Here is a 24,005-nt window from a genome sequence, read left to right on the forward strand (position 1 = left end):
AGCGGTGGTTTGCCATTGCCTTCTGCCGGGTGAGTTTCCAAAGAGATCAGCAGCCGGTAACCCAGCACGGGTGGAAAGCGTGCAGGGGAGCCGGCTGGATTCGAACCCGCGACCTTTCGTCCCGAACTCCGACACTGATGCCACTACGCCACCAGTCGAGTCAGAGTTAAATAAGAAATTAAGAAATAAACTTGCCTCTTTGCCTTGCATTCTCATGTTCTTGCCAAAGTCTGTCGAGCCAAGGCCTGACCACTCTGACTCAGGCCAGTCCCACCATGACTGCTGTGCTAGATGATGCTTTTCTCGTGGAGACAGTTTTCCAAGCTCCACCTTGGACCTGAGCGGGAACGCAGCTCCTGCTTCTGTGAGCTTTCTCTCTAGTTTCCCGCTTTCTACCTCTGACCCAGGACGTTCCTTAGTGCCTCTTTCCTCTTCCTTGCCTAGCTTTTTGATGTTTTGTTGAAACTGCCTGTGATATCTCTCCCCAGCTGTTGAAAGGTGACGTGAGAAGAGATATTAGTTTGTATAATCATATGTACAGGGAAGCATATTTGTTGTTTGCATCAAATCAAATCACTGAGGAGGGAGGGTGAGAGAAGGAAAGAGAAAAGGAGAGGAAGGTGGAAATAAAAGCTGGACATTTTCAGTGAAAAGATGAAAGATTAGCTTTATTTGTCACGTGTACTCTGCTTCGACAGGCAGGTGACGGGTCACATACCCTGGTGAGCCCTGTCCTGGGCGAGCTGAGCGGCTGAGATCCGATGGGCAGGAAGGCTGTTCTGCCGCGCTCTCTGGATCTCGCGTATTGAGCTACTGCCATGTGATTGGCAGTTCAAATGTTTGCATTACCGAGCGGGTGTACAGGGGTACCGGGTAAAGAGGCCACTGAGGGTCAGCGAAAAGATCTGGGTTTGCCTGCAAATGTTTCACCATTGAATGAGGGATGGTTGTATCTTTCTGAATCTATTCTCTCAAGCCACTGAAGGGCGTGGCCTAAAAAATCATCAATTTGACACCTCTCTGCTCCCTGACAATTAACCCACTCCCGATGACTCCTTGAAACAAGCTCTCCGATCTCCAGCCCCACTGGATGTGCTGCTCTCAGACAGCACGTGGCGGGTGTTTGTCGTGGAATCTTTTGTGCATTCCCTTGAGACCTGACGTGGGAACTCGGCCGATTAGAGCTCAGCTTCTCAGTGCCCCTCTGTTCCGTCTGTCATGACAGGCAGACGCCACTCATTTTCATTCTTCCGACGTGTTATTCCATGGCCACCTCGACCTCCATGATGAGACCACACCTCGTATTCCATCTGGGTAGCCTTAAGCCTAACGGCACGCACGTTAATTTCTCTAACTTCCGGTATTTCTCCCACCTTCCCACTCTCTCTTTTCCATTTCCCATTCTGAATCCCTCTCTCCTCCTCACTTGCCCGTCACCTCCCTCTGTTTCCCTTCCTCCTTCCCTTCCTCCCAAGGTCCACGCTCTTCTCCTATCGGATTCCTCCTTCTTCAGTCCTTCATCTCTTCCACCAATCACCTTCCAGCTTTTCACTTCATCCCCCACACCTGGTCTCACCTATCACTTATCAGCCTGTACTCTGACCCTGTACCCCATCGCCCCATCACCCACCTTATTCTGGCTTCAAGTCCCGATGAGGGATCTCAGCCTGAAACATTGACTGTTTCTTCCCCTGCCCGACCTGCTGAGTCCCTCCAGTATTTTGTGCGTGTTGATTGGGGACCGGAGGACGCTATTCTTTTCCATCAGGTCTGATGGGCCTGGACATCACAGCGGGCGCTCAGCTGGGTCCTTCCACCCCTCACACTGCAAGGTCGTTTGATTCCAAACAACTGGTTTATTGATCATTACAGAACGCCTCTCTGGTGCTTCCTGCTCCCTCTCCTCCCCCACATTCCCCTTTTCCCAACTATGATTCCCCTCTCCCTGTCCCCTTCCCACCCTCGGTCCACAATAGAGACCCAGATCAGAATCAGGTTTATCATCACTCACACATGTCATGAAATTAGGTTTTTTTTTTGCATCAGCGGTACAGTGCAATACATAAAATTACCTCAGTACTGTGCAAAAGTCTTAGGCACCTTATCTCTCTATAGAGATGATATATTTTAAATATATGATGTAAATAAAGACTTTTACACTGTTGTGTATGTATCTCTTATTGTAATTGTTTTATAATAAAATTTAGTTTACATTGATAATGGTTTATCTGTGTACTGCTGCCACCAAACAACACATTTGGCGACGTGTCCGTGACATGAAACCAGATTTTGATTGTGAGGTGCAGCCTGGCCACTGGTTGTCGCAGTGTGCAGGACCCCGGGAGGGTGAAGGCTCGGGGGCTTCGGCAGCAAGCTCGCGCTTGGGCTTGGGGTCTGAAAAATCCCCTTAAGAACAAACGGGGCTGAGACTGAATGTGACAAAGGCGGAGAATAGGGGGAGGGGGGTTGTTCCATGAGTTGAGGCGGTGTGGACTGCGGACATAGTTTTTGATCTACAGGGGAGTGGACAGCATGCAATGCCCTGGATGTGGGTGCCTGGGTGGGTGGGGAGACGGTAAGAAGACTCTAACCCCTTGGGAAAAGTACAGTAAGATTTATCAACGCCACCCTTTCAGTGGCGAATCTGTGCAGTTTTTTTTGCTACAGGCGGCTAGGAGGGCCAAGTCTTTATATTTAAGGCGGAGGTTGATAGATTCTGGATAAATCAGGGCATGAAGCGATACAGGCAGAAGGCAGGAGGGTGGGGCTGAGAGGAAAATTGGATCAGCCATGATGAAATGGTGGAGCAAACTCGAAGGGCCAAATGGCCTAATTCTGCTCGTATAACGTATGGTCTAAAACATTTCCTGTCAGACACTCCTTTCCCTAGCATCAATTTATAGACATACAATCAATCTATGCAAGTTATCTTGAGTATTTAAATTACTTTGTTTTAAAAATTATTTTTCTTGTCTTTATCTTGTTGTTTATTTTTGTGCTGCATCAGATCCAGAGTAACATTATTTAGTTCTCATTTACACTCCTGTACTGGAAGTGACATTAAACAATCTTAAATCTTAAACAAGCAACAAAAAAAGGTAAAACAACAAACCCTTTTTCGCTCACTCACTCACTCACTCACTCACCCACACACCCACACAGCCACACAGCCAGGCCTCCAGTCACTGGTTCTTGGCCCCAGACTCGTAGACATCAGGCCTCCAACCTCCAATCACTGGCCTGGACTTGCAGACCTTTGACCTTTGGACATGCACACCTAGGGGCTTCAAACTCCAGACTTACCAACTTTGATCTTCAACCTTTGGGCTTTGACCTCTGGGCATCGACACCAGAATTTGCCAACTATGGGACTTTGACCTCTGAGCCTTAACCTCTGAACTCACACAGACTTTTGACCCCGCAACTCAGGGGAACACATTAACCTGAGGAGGAGGGGGTACTACTGGCTCCTGCCCCTGACTCCATTTATTGACCTCTAACGCCCCGTTACCCCTGTACCTGACCCCGAGCTTCCCATGCTGCTCCCAAAACCCAAAATCCAACCAAGTCTGAGCCACAGGCTCAATGGAAGTTGCAGTGCAGCACCAGCGTGACCAGAAGTTTGATTTTGGCCAGGTGAGAAATCCCACAGAGAATTTGGGAGCCCTTCAGTCCCAGAGTCTGGGATACGTGTGGGTCTTTTCCCACTGACTCCCCTACTGGGGACTGAACAGAGTGAACCTCTCCCTTTTTCCCCACGGACTCCTGTACTGGGGACTGAACAAAGTGAATCCCCCTTTTCCCACCGACTCCCGTACTGGGGATTGAACAGAGTGAACCTCTCCCCCTTTTCCCACCAACTCCCGTACTGGGACTGAACAGAGTGAACCCCTCTTTCCCCACTGACTCCCGTACTGGGAACTGAACAGAGTGAACCCCTCTTTTCCCACGGACTCCTGTACTGGGAACTGAAGAGGGTGAACCTCGGGATCTTACCATGCATGGCAGAGGGTCTCAGACAGATCAGTCATGGTGGGATAGGTTTGATGGGCCAGGTGGCCTACTGCTGTCTCCCTGCGAGGTTCCAGGTCTGTGATTTGCTGCTGATTTTTCTGCCACAGGACCTGGGCATGGAGTCGACCTCGCTGGACAGCGTCCTGTGCCGATACGCCAGCTTCCGAAACCTGGTGGATCCCATCACGCACGAGCTGATCATCAGTCTGGCCCGTTATATCCACTGCCCCAAACCGGTAAGGAACCGACGTTGAGCCATGTACTGATTCTTCCGAGAGAGGGAAACTGAGAGGTGACTAGCTAGGGGTCTCGGGTAAGACAGAGATCAAAAACACAGGAGGTTCTGCAGATGCTTGAAATCCAAAGCAACTCTCACAAAATACTGGAGGAACTCAGCAGGTCAGGCAGCCTCTGTGGAGAGGAGCCAACAGCTGACGTTTCAGGCTGAAACCCTTCATCTAAAGATCGAGTGGGCAGCCAGAGAGCTTTTCCTGGGATGGAAATGGGTAATACCAAGGGGCATAATTTGGTGGGAAGTGTCGGGGGGATGTCAGAGGTGGGTGTTTTACAGAGTGGTGGGTGTGTGGAATGCCCTGCCAGGGGTGGTGGGAGAGGCAATGGGGAGATTTAAGAGACTGTGATATTAGAAAAATGGAGCCTATGAGGAGGGAAGGGTGAGATTGATCTTGGAGTGGGTTAAAAGATTGACACAGCATTGTGGGCCGAAGGGCCTGTATGATGCTATACCATTTATGTTGTGCTGGGGGCAGCCTGCAAGGTCACCACGTTCCCGGCGCCAACTTAACGTCCACAGCTTACTGACACTAGCGTGTACGACTTTGGAACGTGGGAGGAAACCGGAGCACCCGGAGGAAACCCACGCAGTCACAGGGAGCACGTACAAACTCCTTACAGGCAGCAGCATGATCGAACCCGTGTCGCTGACACCCTGATACCCCGACAAGACAGAGTTGGCACACTCCCAGCTTCCCAGGGATGTGTGCTGCTGGCGAGCCTGAATCCCTGTCCCTGACACGACAGAGTTGGCACACTCTCAGCTTCCCAGGATGCGTGCTGCTGGCGAGCCTGAATCCCTGTCTGCTGGCCTTGGTTCGGTGCAGTTGTTGAGACAAGTGCCACAGTCCTTCAGAGAAAGCATTAACCCGGTGGCAACGCACAGACAACACTGCAGGAACTCAGCGGGTCAGGCAGCATCTGTGGAGAAGGAGCAGGCGGTATCGATGGGAACAGAGGGGGACATCTGGGAAAGGTGAGGTCCTTGGGCTGCAGTGATTGTAGATAGTAAAAATTATATTTTAATATGAAGCTAATCAAGTTATCAAGCCCTGATTATTATATAGGATTTCGCTGTTGAGTGCATTTTTGTTTAAAAAAAATATGGAGGGAAAGAAAACCATCTGAGACCATTCCTTCATCAGGACTGAGTGAGTTGGAAGGGAAAGGTATCCTTCCTTTCCAGTCCCGGTGAAAGGTCTCGGCCTGAAACTTTGACTGCTTATTCCCCTCCATAGATGCTGCCTGACCTGCTGAACTGTGTGTGTGTGTGTGTGTGTGTGTGTGTATGTATGTGTGTGTGTGTGTGTGTGTGTGTGTGTGTGGCTGAAGGCTTCCAGCATTTCTGAAATCACTTGTCTCTGTTAACCCAATACTCCTCACCTTGCATTTCGAGTTGAGAAGTTGGTTGCACAGAGGGGGGAAATTGAGTTTTCAGTATATTGGTTTGGTTGGGGCTATGACGTCGGTGTTGAAGCTAGGCCATTGACTGGACCCTTCCTCCTACGTCAGCCAGCCGTGCCCTGCCCCCGATGGGGTATCTGGCCTCGGGAATGCGGGCCAGGACGTGGGACGTCTCTGAGCTGGGCAGACTGAATGCTGGAACATCTCGAGGCGGAAAACCATCCCCTGCCCTGGCTAACAGGCCTTCGAGAGGCCGAATGGCCCTCTCCCATAAAATGATGTGTTCGCCATTCAGAAAGCAAGCAGGGAGTTTTCTGGCATCCAGTCAGTGCTGTGCCTGGGTGGTTTTACCACTGCCTCTGCTCCCGAGTGGCGGTGGGTGGGCTTTGACCTGTCAGGGGTCAGGGGTGCAGGTGGAAGTTGGCTGGGTCAGGTCTGCATGTGAGGGCTCTGATGGGAAAGTACTACGTTCGAGTCCCTCAGCTGCCAGGGACTGAACCAGGGAATGCGGGGAAGTCGGAGGGGTGGGGGGATTGGGGTAGAAGGACGTGAGGTTAAATAGAAACTAATAGGAAAGCACCACACGTTCAGGGGTGTACGTTCAGGGGTGTATGTCCAGGGATGTGTGGTGTGCACACAGCGCCTCCTGCAGTACAATACAGGGATTGCAGACATGCCCAGGGACAGAGACACGCAGTCGCCTGTTAAGTCAGACAACTTAAGGCCAGGGCTGTGCCCTGAACTGTCGGCTGGTGTGTGACCTTGCTCTGGCCCCATCCCTGGCTGTGTGAGTAATCTGGGATGAGTGCATTCTGAGCCGCTCCCTGTGCCCAGGGAGCGAGAGGCCAGCTGGTACCAGCAATAATGCGGCTGACAGCTGTCTGGGAGCAGTGCTGCAGGTTCCCGGCTGTCTGCCGGGACCCCTGTCTGCCTCAGACCCCTCCAGCAGTTTCTGGCACATCCCTGTCACTGGACACCCCAGGACTGATCCTGTTCCACTGAGCCCCACACTTTGTAATCCTGCCCTGACACTGGACTGGACTGGACTAGACTAAAGGCTCTCCCTGCCCTGGGCCACCATTGGAGATTCCTGTTGGGACCATTCCGTTGTCCCAGAGAGTAGGAAGATTCCCTGGACTGAGGACAGTCGTTCAGCATGATCTCAGGCCCTTCAGCACAACCGGTCCATGCTGTCTGTGACTGTAGCACAGGGAGCGAGTGGCATTTACCTGCATTTGGACCGAAGCTCTCTGCACCTTTCCAATCCATGTCGTCTCTCCTCAAGTCCTGATGAAGGGTCTCGACCTGAAACATCGACTGTTTCCTCTTTTCCAATGATGCTGCCTGGCCTGCTGAGCTCCTCCAGCATTTTGAGTGTGCTGCTTCCTTATTTAACTTTCAGCAGGAATTTAGTGGGTTATAGTTTTGCTCCTGAATTAGCTGAGGCTCTTTGAAATAGGAATCCTTGCCCATGGAGGCTGCCTTCTTGCATCAGTACTCCATGTAGACGTGCTCAGTGGTGGGGAGAGCTTTGCCAGTGACGGACTGGGCTGTATCCACTACTTTCTGCAGCCTGTTCCATTCCTGGGCTTTGGTGTTTCCATACCAGGCTGTGATGCAACCAGTCAGGAGACACTCCACTGTGCATCTATAGGAGTTTGTCACAGTTTTCGGTGACGTGCTGAATCTGCACAAACCTCAAGAAAGCAGAAGTGTGTCGTACTCTCTCTGTGATAGCTCTTACGGCTGGTGCCAGGACAGATCTCAGATATGTTAACTCCAATAAATTTAAAGACACTGACTCTCCCCATCTCCCATCCTCTAATGAGGACTGGCTTAAAGACCCCCCAGTTTCTTCCTCCTGCAATCAATAATCAGCTCTTTGTTTTTGCCGACTTTGAGTGAGATTTTGTTGTAGCACCATTCAACTGGATTTTCTGTCTCCCTCCTGTGTGCTGATTCTAAAGCTGTAGCAGTGTCTCGACATGGGAAAAATCACTTGTTGCTTCAATAATGCACCCCTTTTAAAGTTGCATTATTTTCCCCTCGTTTAGTTGAGGTCCCTAAATAATCTCTTCAACTTCTGTCAGAAATCCGTTAAACTTGGCTCTAGTGAGATCTGACCTCATCTCTCGCACAGCTTTGGTCTCAATGCTCTGAGGTCGAATCCATGGCTTCGCAAGGTTCAGTTATCAGGTGGCATTGTCAGCTATTTATTGAAATATTTGGAGGATAATCTGCCTTTTGATCCACATTAAACTCCAGGTTCAGAAGTTCAAAGAACATATATGTCACCATATCACCTTGAGGTTCATTTTCTTGCAGGAATACTCAATTAATCAATTACCATAGTAGGATCAATGAAAGACCACAACAACAGGATGGACAAAAACCAGAATGCAAAAGAAAAAAGGAAAATAATAATAATAATAATAATAAAAAACAAATAATGAGTCCATTGGTTGTGGGAACAGATAGGGTGAGTGAAGTTAACCGCTCTGTTCAGGAGCCTGATAGTTAAGAGGTAGTAACTGTTCCTGAACCGGGTGGTGTGGGTCCTGAGGCTCTCGTACCATTTTCCTGATGGCAGCAGTGAGAAGGGAGCATGGCCTGGGTGGTGGGAGTCTCTGATGAAGGCTGCTTTCCTGCACCAAGTACACCTGCACTATAGGGAACTGGGGCTGAAATTCAGACCTTGCACGGATGATAAATGTTTGTAGCTATGGGTTGGATATTTTTGATCAAGGTTAAGGGAGCTAGCATGAGGCTTATGGTATGAATGGAAATTGGTGTTGCAGATTGGCGCTGTTTCTCTACAGATTGGTCTGTGAGACTGCACAGAATTACTGTGAGCTCAGAGCTCGCAGTTGGTGTGAATGAGGGCGTGCTGTAGTGTGTGTGTGCACGCTGCCAGGACCCCTTGGGGAAGGGCTGGGACATCCGGAGTTCAAGGGTTGTTGGATTTCATCAGTCTGTGTTTAGCCCCCAGTGGCACAGAGGAGACTTGGCTGCCAGCGAGGAGGAGGTGTGGTGTTCACTATTGACAGGAACTCTCCAAAGATGAGCACTGTACATCGAAACGTATGGTCAGTGACCAGCACTGTCCGAGGACTGCGTTGGGCAGCCCGCAGGAGTCCACTGCCAACACAGCACAACACCGGCCTGTCTTCAGCGTGTGGGAGGAAACCCAAGCCATCACGGGGACTGCGTTCAAACTCCCGACAGATACAGCAGGACTCGGGGCCCAATTTCGGGCACTGTCACACTAATTGTTACACTGCCGTGTTCAGTTGGTGCACGTGAGGGGTTGTACCTCGGGACGGTGAGAGCCCAGCACTGCCGGGTTCGGGCATCTGGGATCACGGAACAGAATCGGGGGGTGGGGTAGGGGTAGGGGCCTGTGGCTGGAGGCTGGGGGGGGGGGGGACAGTTGTACTGCAGTCCGACTGCCCCAGTAATGAAGCAGGGCACCTCTTCCCCACCCCACCTCCACCCTCAGAGTGAGTTGTTTACAACAGAGAACAATTCAACACAGAAACAGGCCCTTTGGCCCACAATGTTGTGCTGAACCAATTATATTAGTAATCAAGTGACTGAACTAATCCCTTCTGCATTCACAATACCCATATCCTTCCATTTTCCTCACAGTCATGCGCCAATCTAAACGTCTGTTAGAAGTCCCTAATGTATCTGCGTCTACCACCACCCCAGGCCCTCGCCACCCTCCGTGTTGTTAAAAACAATCTTGCCCCTCCCATCTCCTTTGAAATGACCCCCTCTCACCTTAAATGCATGTCCTCTGGTATTAGACATTTCAACTCATGGAACATCTTAGTTTTTGTCTGTCCTATCTGTGCCTCTCATAATCTTGTAAACCTCAATCAGATCTCCCCTCAGCCTCCGTCACTCCAGAGAAAACAACCCAAGTTTGTCCAACCGCTCGTTACAGCACGTGCCCTCTAATCCGGGCAGCATCCTGGTGAACCTCTTCTGCACCCTCTCCAAAGCCTCGACATCCTTCCTATAGTGGGTAACCAGAACTGTACACAATACTCCAGATGCAGCCTAACTGGAGTTTACAAAACTGCAAAATAACTTCCTGACTTTTGAACTCAGTGCCTCGACTGATCAAGGGCAAACATTCCGTACGCCATCTTAACCACCCTCTCAACCTGTGTAGACCAATGGTTTGCATCGACGTAGGTTTACACTGACGATTCTGTGGAGGATGTGGAAGCTTTGAGAGGGTTTGGAATGAAGCGAGGGACCTGGGTGGGCACACGAGGAGGGAATACAGAGTGAATGCAGTCAATAGGAGGTGCAAGCTGGGACAGATGTGTTTGTTCAGAGATACAGTACGGTAACAGGCCCTGCTGGGCCCACGCTGCCCAATTGCACCCAAATGACCCGTTAACCATCTGTCTGTGGACTGTGGGAAGAAACAGGAGCACCTGGGGGAAACCCACGTGGTCACAGGGAGAACGTACCAACTCCTTACAGACTGACAGGAATTGGAAGCTGGGTTGCTGCTGCTGTGAGTGTCTGTGCTCATCGCTACACTACCCACAACTTCCCTCTTTAACACAGTCCCTCAACATCCTCAAAACGATTTCTGCACCGTTTCTAGTGTAATAACATCCTTCCTATAGCCGGGTGTACAAAGCTGAACACAATATTCTGTAACTGCAACATCTTACCTCTGTATGTTGGACTGAGGAGGTGGGGGGAAGGAAATGCTGATCAGCTGGGATTCGATTGGAACTGGTCTCATTCCTGGATCTAATCAGCTGGGATCCCCATTGGAACTGGTCTTGATCCTGGATCTAATCAGCTGGGATCCCCATTGGAACTGGTCTCGATCCCAGATCTAATCAGCTGGGATCCCCATTGGAACTGGTCTCGATCCCGGATCTAATCAGCTGGGATCCCCATTGGAACTGGTTCCAGTGCCCACTGGTCTTGTTCCTGGAGCTGTGGTTTGTTGGCCTCAAAGTTCAAAATAAATTCATAATCAAACTAGACATTGGGCCATACACACCCTGAGGTTAATTTTCTTGTGGGCATTCACAGTAAATACAAAGCAACACAGAAGAATCCATGAAAGGCTACAAAACAATATGGACAAACTCCCCATGTGCAAACTGCAGATACAAAAACACACAAAAAACAAATATCGATAAATAAATAATAAATATTGAGAACACGAGCTGTAACGTCCTGAGCAGGGAGTCCATAGGTTGTGAGGACAGTTCAGTGATGGGGTGAGTGAAGTTATCCACACTGGTTCAGGAGCCTGCTGGCTGAGGGGTGATAACTGTTCCTGAACCTGGTGGTGTGAGGCTGCTATACCTTGTCCCTGATGGCAGCCGTGAGAACGGGGCGTGTTCTGGGCGGTGGGGGACCCTGATGATGGAATCTCTTTTCCTGTGCCAGTGCTCCGTGTAGATGTGCTCAATGGTGGGGGAGATTTAACCGTGACGGACTGGGCCATATCCAATACTCATTCCCTGGAACCTCGAGCCCACTGCCCCAGGAGTGAAAGGGTTACCGTATGAGGAACGTCTGGCAGCTCTTGGGCTGTATTCCCTGAAGATCAGGAGAATGAGGCGGGGAATCTCATAGAAACACTTTGAATGTTAAAAGGCCTGAACAGATTAGATATGGCAAAGTTATTTCCCATGGTAGTGGAGTCCAGGACAAGAGGGCACGACTTCAGGATTGAAGGACGTCTATTTAGAACTGAGATGCGGAGAAATCACTTTAGTCAGAGGGTGGTAAATCTGTGGAACTCGTTGCCACGAGCGGCTGTGGAGGCCAAGTCATTGGGTGTATTTAAGGCAGAGATAGATAGGTTCTTGATTTAGCCAGGGCAACAAAGGGTATGGCGCGAAGGCAGGGGAGTGGGGATGACTGGAAGAATTGGATCAGCCCATGATTGAATAGTGGAGCAGACTCGATGGGCTGAATGGCCTACTTCTGCTCCTATATCTTGTGGTCTTGTGGTCTATTCTTGGCAGCTGCTGTGTGGACAGTGAGTGACCACTGCACTGTGTTATTGTTTTCAGGAGGGGGACTCGTCGGGAGGCCTGGAGAGGATCGGCCGGCAGCTGACCCACCACCTGAGCCCACACTCACAGTACAGACGCCAGGGGTTCCTCAAGCGCAAACCTCAGGCCTGGTAATCCCCACCACTTGCTCCTTCTCAACGTGCCTCACGCATACGACTCTGCACCTCCCTTCCATTAGGCATCGGAACAGAATTCGGCCAAAAAAAAAATCTTCCTCATCTCTTTTGTGAATGGATGCCCCTCTATTCTGAGGTTGTGCCCTCTGGTCTGAGATTCACCCACTGTAGATCCTCTCCATATCCAGTCCATCTACGTTTTTCAATATTCTATAGATTTCCCACTCCCCCCCCCCCCACCATCTTCTGAATTGCAGCGAGTACAGGCCCAGAGCCATCAAAGATTCCCCATGAGTTCACACTTTTATTTTTGGGATAACTTTCACTTTAATGCCAGCAAATCTTTTCCTTCGATGATGGACGCAAAACTGCTCCCAATCCTCGAGTACAGTGTGACTGAAGCCTCATAAAGTCTGAACATCACATCCTTGCTTTTCTATTCAAATCCTCTTGAAATGAATGCTAACCTTGCATTTGCCTTCCTCACCACCGACTCAACCTGCAAATTCACCTTCCAGGAATCCCAAGTCCCTTTGTGCCTTGGATTTTTAAATTTTCTCCCCGTTTCGAAAGTAGTCTGTGCCTTTATTCCTTCTACCAAAGTGCATGACTGTACACTTCCTGACACTATTCCATCTGGCACTTTGTTGCCCGTTCTCCTAATCTGTCTGAGCCCTTCTGCAGACTCCCTGTTTCCTCAGAACTACCTGCCCCTCCACCTATCTTCCTATTGTCCACAAAGCCATCAATTCCATCATCAAAATCATTAACGTATAATGTAAGAAGAATCGGTCCCAACACAGACTCCTCTAGAACACCACCAGTCACCGGCAGCCAATCAGAAAAGGCTCCCTTTGTTCCCAGTCTTTGCCTCCTGCCAACCAGCCGCTGGTTTATCCATGCCAGAGTTTTTCCTGTAATACCATGGGCTCTTGCTAAGTTATCTTATGTGCAGCATCTTGTCAAAGGCCTTCTGACAATCCAAATACATATTACCCACTGGTTCTCCCTTGTCTATCCTGTGTGTTACTTCCTCAAAGAATTCCAACAGATTTGTCAGGCAAGGTTTTCCCTCGAGGAAATGGAAACCATGCTGACTTTGGCTTATTTTATCATGTGTCTCAAGTATCCAGAAACCTCATCGTTAATAATCGACTCCATCTTCCCAACCACTGAGGTCATGCTAACTGGCCTATAATTCCTTTTTCTTCTGTCTCCTTCCCTTCTTGAAGAGTGAAGTGACATCTGCAATCTTCCAAATTCTATTGGTTCATGAAAGATCATTACTAATACACCCACAATCTCTTCAGCTACCTCTTTTGGAACCCTGGGTGTAGTCCATGTGTCCAGGTGACTGGTCTACCTTCAGACCTTTCAGCTTCCCAAGCACCTTCTCCCTAGTAATAGTGACTGCACTCACTTCTGCCCCCGGCACTCTCGAACTTCTGGCATACTGCCGGTGTCTTCCGCAGTGACAGCTGATGCAAAGTACTTATTCAGTTCGTCCATCATTACTAGCTCTCCAGCGTCATTTTCCAGCAGTCCAATATCAACTCTTCTCTCTTCATATATCTGGAAAAGGTTTTTAGTATCCTCTTTGATATTTTTGGCTAGCTTACTTTCATATTTCATCTTTTCCCTCCTTGTGGCTTTCATTACTTGTCTTTTGTTTTTTTTAAGCTTACTATCCACTAACTTCCCACTGAATTTTACTTTGTTACATGATAATTTTGGCTTCCCTTGTCTGCCACAGTTGAGTCACCCTGCCTTTGAACACTTCGAGGTGTGTCTATCCTGCACCTTCTGAATTGCTCCCAGAAATGCAGCCTTTTCTGCTGTGCCATCATCCCTGCTAATGTCTCCTTCCAATCAACTCTGGCCATCTCCTTTCTTGCACTTTGTAATTCCCTTTACTCCACTGCAATCTTGATACATCTGGCTTTAGCTTCTCCCTCAACTGCAGGGTTAAATCTGTCATATTATAATCCCTGCCTCCTAAGGCTTCCTTTACCTGAAGCTCCCTTATCAAATCTAGTTCATTACACAACACACAATCCAGAATAGCTGCTCCCTTTGTTGGCTCAAACATGAGCTGCTTTGAAAAGCCATCTCATAGCCATTCTACAAATTCTCTCTCTTGGGATTGAAAATCAGCACTAGTTGATTTTCCCACTCTCCCTGCATACTGAAATCCCTCATGACTATAACATTTCCTCTTTAACATGTATTTTCCATCTCCCATTGTAATTTGTACCCCACATCCTGGCTATTGTTCGAAGGCCTGTATATAACTCACATCAGGGTCTTTTTACTCTAGCAGTTCCTTAACTCTCCCCACAGGGATTCTACGCCTTCTGATCCTATATCATCTCTTTTTAAGGATTTGATATTATTTTTTACCAAAAGGGCCACCTCACCCCCTCTGCCTCCTTGTCTGTCCTTTTGATACAAGGTGTATCCTTGAATGTTAAGTTCTCTGCCATGATCTTCTTCCAGCCGTGACTCAGTGATTCTTGCAACGTCATACCTGACGATTTGTAACTGAACTACAAGGTCACCGGCCTTATTCTGTGTACTGTGTGCTTCAACTGTAATACCCTCATCAGAGGTTTCAAAGGTACATTTAATGTCAGAGAAATGTATACAATATACATCCTGAAATGCTTTTTCTTCACAACCATCCATGAAAACAGAGGAGTACCACAAAGAATGAACGACAGTTAAATGTTAGAACCCCAAAGCCCCCGTCAGCTCCCCCGTCCCACATGTAAGCAGCAGCAAAGCAATGACCCCCCCACCAGCAAAAAAGCATCAGTGCCCTCTATCAAGCACTCAAGCATGCAGCAAAGCATCAATAAGGACACAGACTTGCAGTACTCCAAAGACTACTCGTTCACCTGGTTTTCGACATACCACAGGCTCTCTCTCTCTCTCTTCCTAATATGGAAAAAAGAGATGTCTCTGTGTCACAGCAAGAGGGGAGACATATCAAACAACTCACTGATTTATGATGTTAAAAGTCCATTGTGTCACTTTTTCCGAGCTCCGTGCCCAAAGTTCTCAGGTCTCTGGGCACGCAGCCAATAGCCACTTTTGATCTTTCATCTCCCATGACACACCGAGTTCCTGCAGAGACACAGACCTTCGGTCCACCCGTCTCCAGAGCCACGAGATCCTGGAACTCCGAAGGCGAGTTAATCTCCTAGGCTGCACCCTTGGCATATCGAAAAGCGGCCACTCACGAAGTCCCGAGAGCAGGTCCCGTTCCGGCAAAGAACCGAAGTCAGCATGTATTCGTCACCATTTTCAGTATTGTCTCCCTGCAGCTCATCTCACTTTCTGCAATTTTGCCCTGTCTGTCTGTCTGAGTCTCACTACACGCTGCCTCTGCTTGTAAACCACCTGCCCCATCCTCTGCCCTATTACTCCAGTTCCCACCCCCCCCCGGGCCAAATTAGCTTAAACCCTCTCCAAAAGTTCTAGCAAACCTGCCCGCAAGGATATTGGGAACCCCTCGGGCTCAGGACTAACCCATTCCTTTTGTACAGGTCATACCTTCTAAAGAGATTCCAGTGATCCAGAAATCTGAAGCCCTGAGCCCTGCACCAGTTCCTCAGCCACATCATCCTGTTCTTACCCTCACTGGCATGTGGCACAGGCAGCAATCCTGGGATGACCACCCTGCAGGTCCTACTTTTCAGCCTTCTACCTAACTCCCTAAATTCTCACTTCAGGACCTCCCCGCTTTTTGTACTTGTATCATTTCTGAATTTGCTCCTCGTTCAGAAAAAGTCTGCACCTTAATTCTTAAAACCAAAGTACATGACTGTACACTTCCCTACACGGTATTCCATCTGCCACTTCTTCACCCATTCTCCTAATCTTGGCCTCCATAGTCATCCATGGCAAGGAATTCCACAGATTCTCCACCCTCCAGTTAAACAAATCCCTCCTCATCTCCGTCCAAAGGGACGTCCTTCTGTTTTGAGGCTGTGCCCTCTGGTCCTAGACTTTCTCACTATTGGAAACCTCCTCTCCACGTCCAGTCTATCTACGCCTTCCAATATTCAGTAAGATCACCCTCCCCCATTCTTCTCAACCTCAGTGAGTGCACAACCACAGCCATCAAACGCTCCTATGTTAACCCTTTCATTCCCATGAACCTCTGAAGCCTCTCCAATGCCAGTACACCCTTCCTCAGGAGCCCGAAACTGCCCTGTGCACTCTGACCAACGCCTCTCCAAGCCTCAATGTTGCAACCTTGCCTTTACATTCTGGTCCTCTTGAAAGGAGTGCTAACTTTGTCACCGTTCCTTTCGCAGTCTGAAGGCTGCCCTGTCTGGGAGCCCGCCGAGCACGACTGTGGACTTGTCCGGAATTGCGCTGACCCCGCGAGACCTGCCTCGTGTCACCCTGTACCTGCAGCGCTGCTGGGAGATGGTGTGCACCGTGGAGTTAGGTTTCACCGAGCTGACGGACGAGGGCTTCCTGCAGCTTTTGCCCACCTTGGCCTCGCTGCCCAACCTCTGCACCCTGTCCCTCAACGGCAACAAGCTGACCCGGGCCATCCTGCGCCAGCTGACCGACGCCCTCAAGGACCTCGACAAGTTCCCCAGCATCAGTTGGATCGACCTTGGCAACAACGTGGACATCTACTCGCTGCCTCAGCCCTTCCTGGTTGGCCTGCGGAGGCGTTGCCCCAAGCATGGGAACCTGCCCACCATCTTGGAATTCGCGGAGAGCCAGGGCGGCGAGCCGGCGGCCGAGGGGATGGTGACAGTCCAGGAGCCTCCACTGGACATGGCTGCCGGCGGCGCAGAAAACTCTGAGGAAGAGGGGGCCGCGGGGGAGGCCGGCCACTTGGTGGAACACACGTGACGTGCGCAGGCCTGTGGTGGAATGTCGGCCATTGGGTGTTGGAGGCGTTGGCCCTGTGGGCAGTGCTCTTCTCTGACCAGACTTGTTTTGGGTGTGGCCAGCCTTCCCTGCTGATACACTCCGGGCCACGCTGGCCCCAGTGTCTTCCCTGACTGCGGCCCATCTGCTGTCAAGCCGTGGCACCCGCCCGCTGTCTGCGCCGGAACTGGGCTCCTTGCGACAATGAAATGATGGGACATGGAGGGGCGAGCCCACACTGGTCTCAGGACAACGACTAGCAGACTCTTTACCCTTGGGGTCTCCGTTCCTCCAAGCCCACGTGTGTGTATGTGTCCGTGTCTGTCTGCGTGGTGTTCCCCGTCACGGGGGCTGGCAGGTTTGCCCCTCGGACACCAGCGCCGGCGGTGCCGTGGCGGGCCCAGCCCGTGCATCGGTCAGTGTTGGAGTGGCGGACTGGCTCCCTGTGGTCAGACAGCCTCCAGCCCAGGTCAGCGAGGCAGCTGGTTACGTGTGCTCTGGGGTGGTCTGAGTTGCGAGGGTGCCGGCTTATCGCTGTCCACAGCTGAGGTTTGCTCCGCACCCAAGTGGACGGTTCAGTTGCCCCAAACCTGACCTTCCCAGTGGCCTGGTACGGAACTGCCCCGAACCATTACCCTCAGCCTCTTCGTCCAGGATCCACCCCCGAGGCCGCGGCACGTACTCACTCCTCTCCACGGTTTGCCTTGGCACTCTCCTAACCGTGACAGCCAGCCACTGGTCTGCCCCCCTCTTGCTTCTGCAGGGCAGGGCAAGGCTTGCACCTCCCCACCCGGCTGTTGGCTGGAGCTTCACCTGCCCTGGGTGCCTCTGACCCATCAGCAGCCCCCTCCCCCAGCAACCGGAAATGCTGACCGTCGGCAGTCCTGACGAAGGGTCTCCGCCTGACTCTTTATCCTCCTCCACAGACGCTGCCCGACCTGCTGAGTTCCTCCAGCATTTCAGAATCAGGTTTATTATGACCGGCACTTGTTGTGAAACTTGTTAATGTAGCGGCTGCAGTGATAATATAGAAAAAAATAAGCAAATCAATTACAGTAAGTATGTTTATTAAACAGTTAAATTAAAAATAGTGCAAAATCAGAAATTTAACAAAGTAGTGATTCATGGGTTGAATATCCATTCAGAAATTGGATGGCGGAGAGGAAGAGGCTGTTCCTGAATCACTGGGAGTGTGCCTACAGGCTCCTGTACCTCCTTCCCGATGGTAGCAGTGAGAAAGGGGCATGTCCTGGGTGGTGGGGGTTCTCAATGATGGACGCTGCCTTTCTGAGGCTGTGTTGCTCTGGACCCCAGGTCCTGTCTGAAGATGCCTGGCCAGCCTCAGCCTCAGCAGCTCTCGGCCAGCACAGAGCGGTCAGTGTGGCTCAGTGCTGGGCACCCTCAGTTGACAAAGGACTTCTCTTCCACGGCAATCAGTGAGCCCCTGAGAGGGGGGACGAGGCTGGCCATCGGCTCACTTTCCATCTGCTCGCTGCGAGCACCACCGCGCCTCCCTCACCTCTGCCCCCAGCGAAAGCAGTGGCAGAACTGTCATCCCGGAGACGTCTGCGGAACCGAAGCCCACTAGGTGGGGCACCCCGTGCCTCAGGAGTTTGTCTGATGGGCGTCTCAATCACTCACCTCTCCGAGTCCAGCTCCAGGCAGATTCCGAAGCAGTTGGGGCTGGTTTCCCCTGCACTGCCTCTGGGCAGAAGCTGCCTTCCGGATTTTGCTGGAGGGTTCCAGGAAAGTCTCAGAGGCAGTCACCCTCTGAACTCAGGATACCTTCACACCATGTCACTGGGACAGACCCCGTCACCAAAGGGGGCAAGGCGGTGTTGGGAGTCACAGCTTGAGGGCCAACCCCACTACTGAGTTCCACTGTAACCCCCCCACCATGCTCCCACTCACCTGCATTTTCCTCATCTCCAGGAGAGGAACTCCTCCCTCCCTGGAGCCTACAGGTTCAGGAATCACTGGTACCGGAACAGCCTCGGTATCCAAACCCGATCAGCCCACGACCTACGCACCACACTTCTCCCAGGCCCCTGCTGAACTTGGGCAACACTGTTACAGTACCAGCAGCCCTGATAAAGGGGTTTCACTCTGTGTCTGACCCCAGGAGTGTGTGATGGGACGGTGCGGAGGGAGTTTCACTCTGTGTCTGACCCCAGGAGTGTGTGATGGGACGGTGTGGAGGGAGCTTCACTCTGTGTCTGACCCCGGGAGTGTGTGATGGGACGGTGTGGAGGGAGCTTCACTCTGTGTCTGACCCCGGGAGTGTGTGATGGGACGGTGTGGAGGGAGTTTCACTCTGTCTGACCCCGGGAGTGTGTGATGGGACAGTGAGGAGGGAGTGTCACTCTGTGTCTGACCCTGGGAGTGTGTGATGGGACAATGAGGAGGGAGTTTCACCCTGTGTCAGACCCTGGGAGTGTGTGATGGGACAGTGAGGAGGGAGTTTCACTCTGTGTCTGACCCCGGGAGTGTGTGATGGGACGGCGTGGAGGGAGCTTCACTCTGTGTCTGACCCCGGGAGTGTGTGATGGGACGGTGTGGAGGGAGTTTCACTCTGTCTGACCCCGGGAGTGTGTGATGGGACAGTGAGGAGGGAGTGTCACTCTGTGTCTGACCCTGGGAGTGTGTGATGGGACAATGAGGAGGGAGTTTCACCCTGTGTCAGACCCTGGGAGTGTGTGATGGGACAGTGAGGAGGGAGTTTCACTCTGTGTCTGACTCCGGGAGTGTGTGATGGGATGGTTTGGAGGGAGCTTCACTCTGTGTCTGACCCCGGGAGTGTGTGATGGGACAGTGAGGAGGGAGTTTCACTCTGTGTATGACCCCGGGAGTGTGTGATGGGATGGTGTGGAGGGAGTGTCACTCTGTGTCTGACCCCGAGAGTGTGTGATGGGATGGTGTGGAGGGAGTTTCACTCTGTGTCTGACCCCGGGAGTGTGTGATGGGACAGTGAGGAGGGAGTTTCACTCTGTGTCTGACCCCGGGAGTGAGTGATGGGACGGTGTGGAGGGAATTTCACTCTGTTTCTGACCCCGGGAGTGTGTGATGGGACAGTGAGGAGGGAGTTTGACTCTGTGTCTGAACCCGGGAGTGTGTGATGGGACGGTGTGGACGGAGTTTCACTCTGTCTGACCACGGGAGTGAGTGATGGGACAGTGAGGTGGGAGCTTCACCCTGTGTCTGACCCTGGGAGTGTATGACGGGACGGTGGGGAGGGAGTTTCACCCTGAGTCAGACCCCGGGAATGAGTGATGGGACAGTGTGGAGAGAGCTTCACCCTGTGTCAGACCCCGGGAGTGTGTGATGGGACGGTGGGGAGGGAGCTTCACTCTGTGTCTGACCACGGGAGTGTGTGATGGGACAGTGAGGAGGGAGCTTCACCCTGTGTCAGACCCCAGGAGTGTGTGATGGGACAGTGGGGAGGGAGCTTCACTCTGTGTCTGACCCCGGGAGTGTGTGATGGGACGGTGTGGAGGGAGCTTCACCCTGTGTCTGACCCCGGGAGTGTGTGATGGGACAGTGAGGAGGGAGTTTCACCCTGTGTCAGACCCCGGGAGTGTGTGATGGGACAGTGAGGAGAGAGCTTCACCCTGTGTCAGACCCCGGGAGTGTGTGATGGGACAGTGTGGAGAGAGTTTCACCCTGTGTCAGACCCTGGGAGTGTGTGATGGGACAGTGAGGAGGGAGTTTCACTCTGTGTCTGACTCTGGGAGTGTGTGATGGGACAGTGAGGAGGGAGCTTCACCCTGTGTCAGACCCTGTGAGTGTATGATGGGATGGTTTGGAGGGAGCTTCACTCTGTGTCTGACCCCGGGAGTGTGTGATGCGACAGTGAGGAGGGAGTTTCACTCTGTGTATGACCCCGGGAGTGTGTGATGGGACGGTGTGGAGGGAGTGGCACTCTGTGTCTGACCCCGGGAGTGTGTGATGGGACAGTGAGGAGGGAGTTTCACTCTGTGTCTGACCCCAGGAGTGTGTGATGGGATGGTGTGGAGGGAGTTTCACTCTGTGTCTGACCACTGGAGTGTGTGATGGGACAGTGAGGTGGGAGCTTCACCCTGTGTCTGACCCCGGGAGTGTGTGACGGGACGGTGGGGAGGGAGTTTCACCCTGAGTCAGACCCTGGGAGTGTGTGTTGGGACACTGTTACAGAACCAGCAGCCCTGGTTCAACTCCGGTCACTGTCTGTAAAAAGTTTCAATTCTCCCGGTGACCGTGTGGGTTTCCTCCGGGGGGCCCCGGTTTTCTCCCATAGTCCAAAGACGAACAGATCACGTGGGGTGGCTCTGGTGCAGTGGACCGGAAGGGCCTGTCACTGCTCTGAATCTCTAAATTTAAAAAAAAACAAATAATTAAAAAATCTTAATGGCATTCAGGCTCCTCGGCGCACGGCCGGAACCTGGCCGCAGTCGGCGCCTCCTCGCCTTCCCCCGCGCCGCGCGGTTCCCTCGCCTCAGCCTTGTGGGTCTGAGGTTACAAAGCCAGGGTCTGTGCTCCGGAATTTGTGACAAGTCCTCTCGAACGGGCCCCGCTCCTGTACGTACGGCACCGCGGGCGTTCGGGGCTCGAGTCCGCATAAGAGGTGTGCGCGTCGAAGCGATCATTGAGCCGAGCCCCGACACCCTCCGGCCGGAAAGGCTGGCGTGACGGGCTGAAGGTTCCTCAACATCACGCTGGATAGGGGTGATGCGGCCCACCAGGGTGAGACGGGGAGGGAGAAGGTGATTTGTCCCGGGTGGGGAGCCACCGGCAGAAGTTGTGATTCCCCTTTAGCTCAGCAAGGTCAGCGCCATTATTTCCACGCAATGCTTGTGCCAGGGTGCGGGGGCATTTAACCTTGCGGTCAAAGTGCATTTTGAACTGTCCCGTAACCGCACGAGTATCGTCCTTGCAGGCAGATTCCTGTCGCTGTCTGTGAGGAGTTTGCACGTTCTCCCCGTCACTCCGGGTTCCTTCCACATTCCGAAGATGTACCGGTTGGGTTATTGCGTCGTGAGCGAGCACTGTTGCGCAAGGAGCGCGCCGACACTTGCGAGCTGCCCCCAACACTTGCGAGCTGCCCCCGGCACTTGCGAGCTGCCCCCGGCACAATCCGCGCGAATGACGCGTTTCACCGTGCTTCGATGTGCGTGACTGATCTTTATCATTCGTTACCTGGGTGTCTGAGTGTCACCCGGGACTCTGACCGGACACGGTAACAACGCACGAAATAGGGAAAACTGCCGCTGATATCCGAGCAGCGAGTGCCTGCAGACAAATGGAAGCGAGCACGCCTCCTGTACATGGCGTAATCCCGTTGTGTATGCAGACCCAGTCGGTCCCGTCCTGCGAGGAGTGGAACACATTGCTGGCAGTCCTTAACCAGCCCTTGTTGTTTACGCAGGGAGACGTAAAGAAATTTTTCACTGTTGAGGTATTGGGAAACTAGCACACTGTTATTTTTCTCTGGCGTGACCCCGCGTGGAAAGGTCCCGTAAATCCCGATAAATCCCCAAGCCACGAAAGGCCAAGATATTGCAAGGAAACTCTGACACCCGCCACCGACTGGTAGGGCAGGAGGGAGCGGTTTGTTCTGATGTCAGACGGTGACTCTCTCCCCCGGGAGGAGAACAGCTCTCTGGCAAATTGCAAACAGCTGCCGCAAGAACACAAAATAATCTGCAGATGCTGGGGTCAAAGCAACACTCACAACACGCCGGAGGAACTCAGCGGGTCGGGCAGCATCCGTGGAAAAGATCGGTCGACGTTTCGGGCCGGAACCCTTCGTCAGGACTGAAGAGGGAAGGGGCAGAGGCCCTATAAAGAAGGTGGGGGAGGGTGAGAAGGAGAAGGCTGGTAGGTTCCAGGTGAAAAACCAGTAAGGGGAAATATAAAGGGGTGGCGGAGGGGAAGCAGGGAGGGGATAAGCAGGAAAGGTGAAGAAGGAATAGGGGAAAACACAATGGGTAGTAGAAGGAGGCAGAACCATGAGGGAGGTGATAGGCAGCTGGGAGAGGGGGCAGAGTGAAACTGGGATAGGGGAAGGGAGGGGGAGGGAATTACTGGAAGTTGGAGAATTCTATGTTCATACCAAGGGGCTGGAGACTACCTAGATGGTATCTGAGGTGTTGCTCCTCCAACCTGAGTTTAGCCTCATCATGGCAGTATAGGAAGCCATGTATGGACATATCCGAATGGGAATGTGAAGCAGAGTTGAAGTGGGTGGCTACTGGGAGATCCTGTCTGTTTTGGCGGACGGAGCGGAGGTGCTCGACGAAGCGGTCCCCCAATCTGCGTTGGGGTTCACCTGCTTCCCCCTCCCCCACCCCTTTATCTCTCCCCATACTGGTTTTTCACCTGGAACCTACCAGCCTTCTCCTTCCCACCCTCCCCCCACCTTCTTTATCGGGCCTCTGCCCCTTCCCTCTACAGTCCTGACGAAGGGTTCCAGCCCGAAATGTCGACCGATCGTTACCACGGATGCTGCCCGGCCTGCTGAGTTCCTCCAGCGTGTTGTGAGCTGCTGCAAGAAAACTCGCCGTCAGCAGTGGCCAACAAACACAGTGTGAAATTCCCACACTGAAACATCCACACTCGTACATAACAACTACATCCATCAGTTTCCCTTTTTCTCCAAGCTCAGGATGACGGACATTTGTGCTCTCTGTCTGACCCCGGGAATGTGTGATGGGAGAGTGTGGAGGGAGTTTCACTCTGTGTCTGACCCTGGGAGTGTGTGATGGGATGGTGTGGAGGGAGATTCACTCTGTCTGACCCCGGGAGTGTGTGATGGGACGGTGTGGAATGAGCTTCACTCTGTGTCTGACCCCAGGAGTGAGTGATGGGACAGTGTGGAGGGAGTTTCACTCTCTGTCTGACCCCGGGAGTGTGTGATGGGATGGTGTGGAGGGAGCTTCACTCTGTGCCTGACCCCGGGAGTGTGTGATGGGACGGTGTGGAGGGAGATTCACCCTGTCTGACCCCGGGAGTGTGTGATGGGACGGTGTGGAGTGAGCTTCACTCTCTGTCTGACCCCGGGAGTGAGTGATGGGACAGTGTGAAGAGAGCTTCACCCTGTGTCAGACCCCGGGAGTGTGTGACGGGACGGTGGGGAGGGAGCTTCACTCTGTGTCTGACCACGGGAGTGTGTGATGGGACAGTGAGGAGGGAGCTTCACCCTGTGTCAGACCCCGGGAGTGTGTGACGGGACGGTGGG

The 24,005-nt window shown here is 52.1% G+C and overlaps 1 protein-coding gene across 1 annotated transcript in view; it reads left to right on the plus strand.

The window, feature by feature from the left end:
* LOC140187617 (leucine-rich repeat-containing protein 75A-like) overlaps positions 1–17,888 on the plus strand; it is a 52,129-nt gene extending 34,241 nt beyond the window's left edge. The window contains exons 2-4 of the mRNA XM_072243125.1: positions 4,122–4,250; positions 11,778–11,890; positions 16,219–17,888. Of these exons, the coding sequence (XP_072099226.1) occupies positions 4,122–4,250; positions 11,778–11,890; positions 16,219–16,774 (798 nt within the window). The 3' untranslated portion in view covers positions 16,775–17,888. The remainder of the gene's footprint in view (positions 1–4,121; positions 4,251–11,777; positions 11,891–16,218) is intronic.
* The last annotated feature ends 6,117 nt before the right edge of the window (positions 17,889–24,005 follow it).

Source organism: Mobula birostris, chromosome 25 (genome assembly GCF_030028105.1).
Source record: "Mobula birostris isolate sMobBir1 chromosome 25, sMobBir1.hap1, whole genome shotgun sequence".
In the NCBI taxonomy this organism is placed as follows: domain Eukaryota; kingdom Metazoa; phylum Chordata; class Chondrichthyes; order Myliobatiformes; family Myliobatidae; genus Mobula; species Mobula birostris.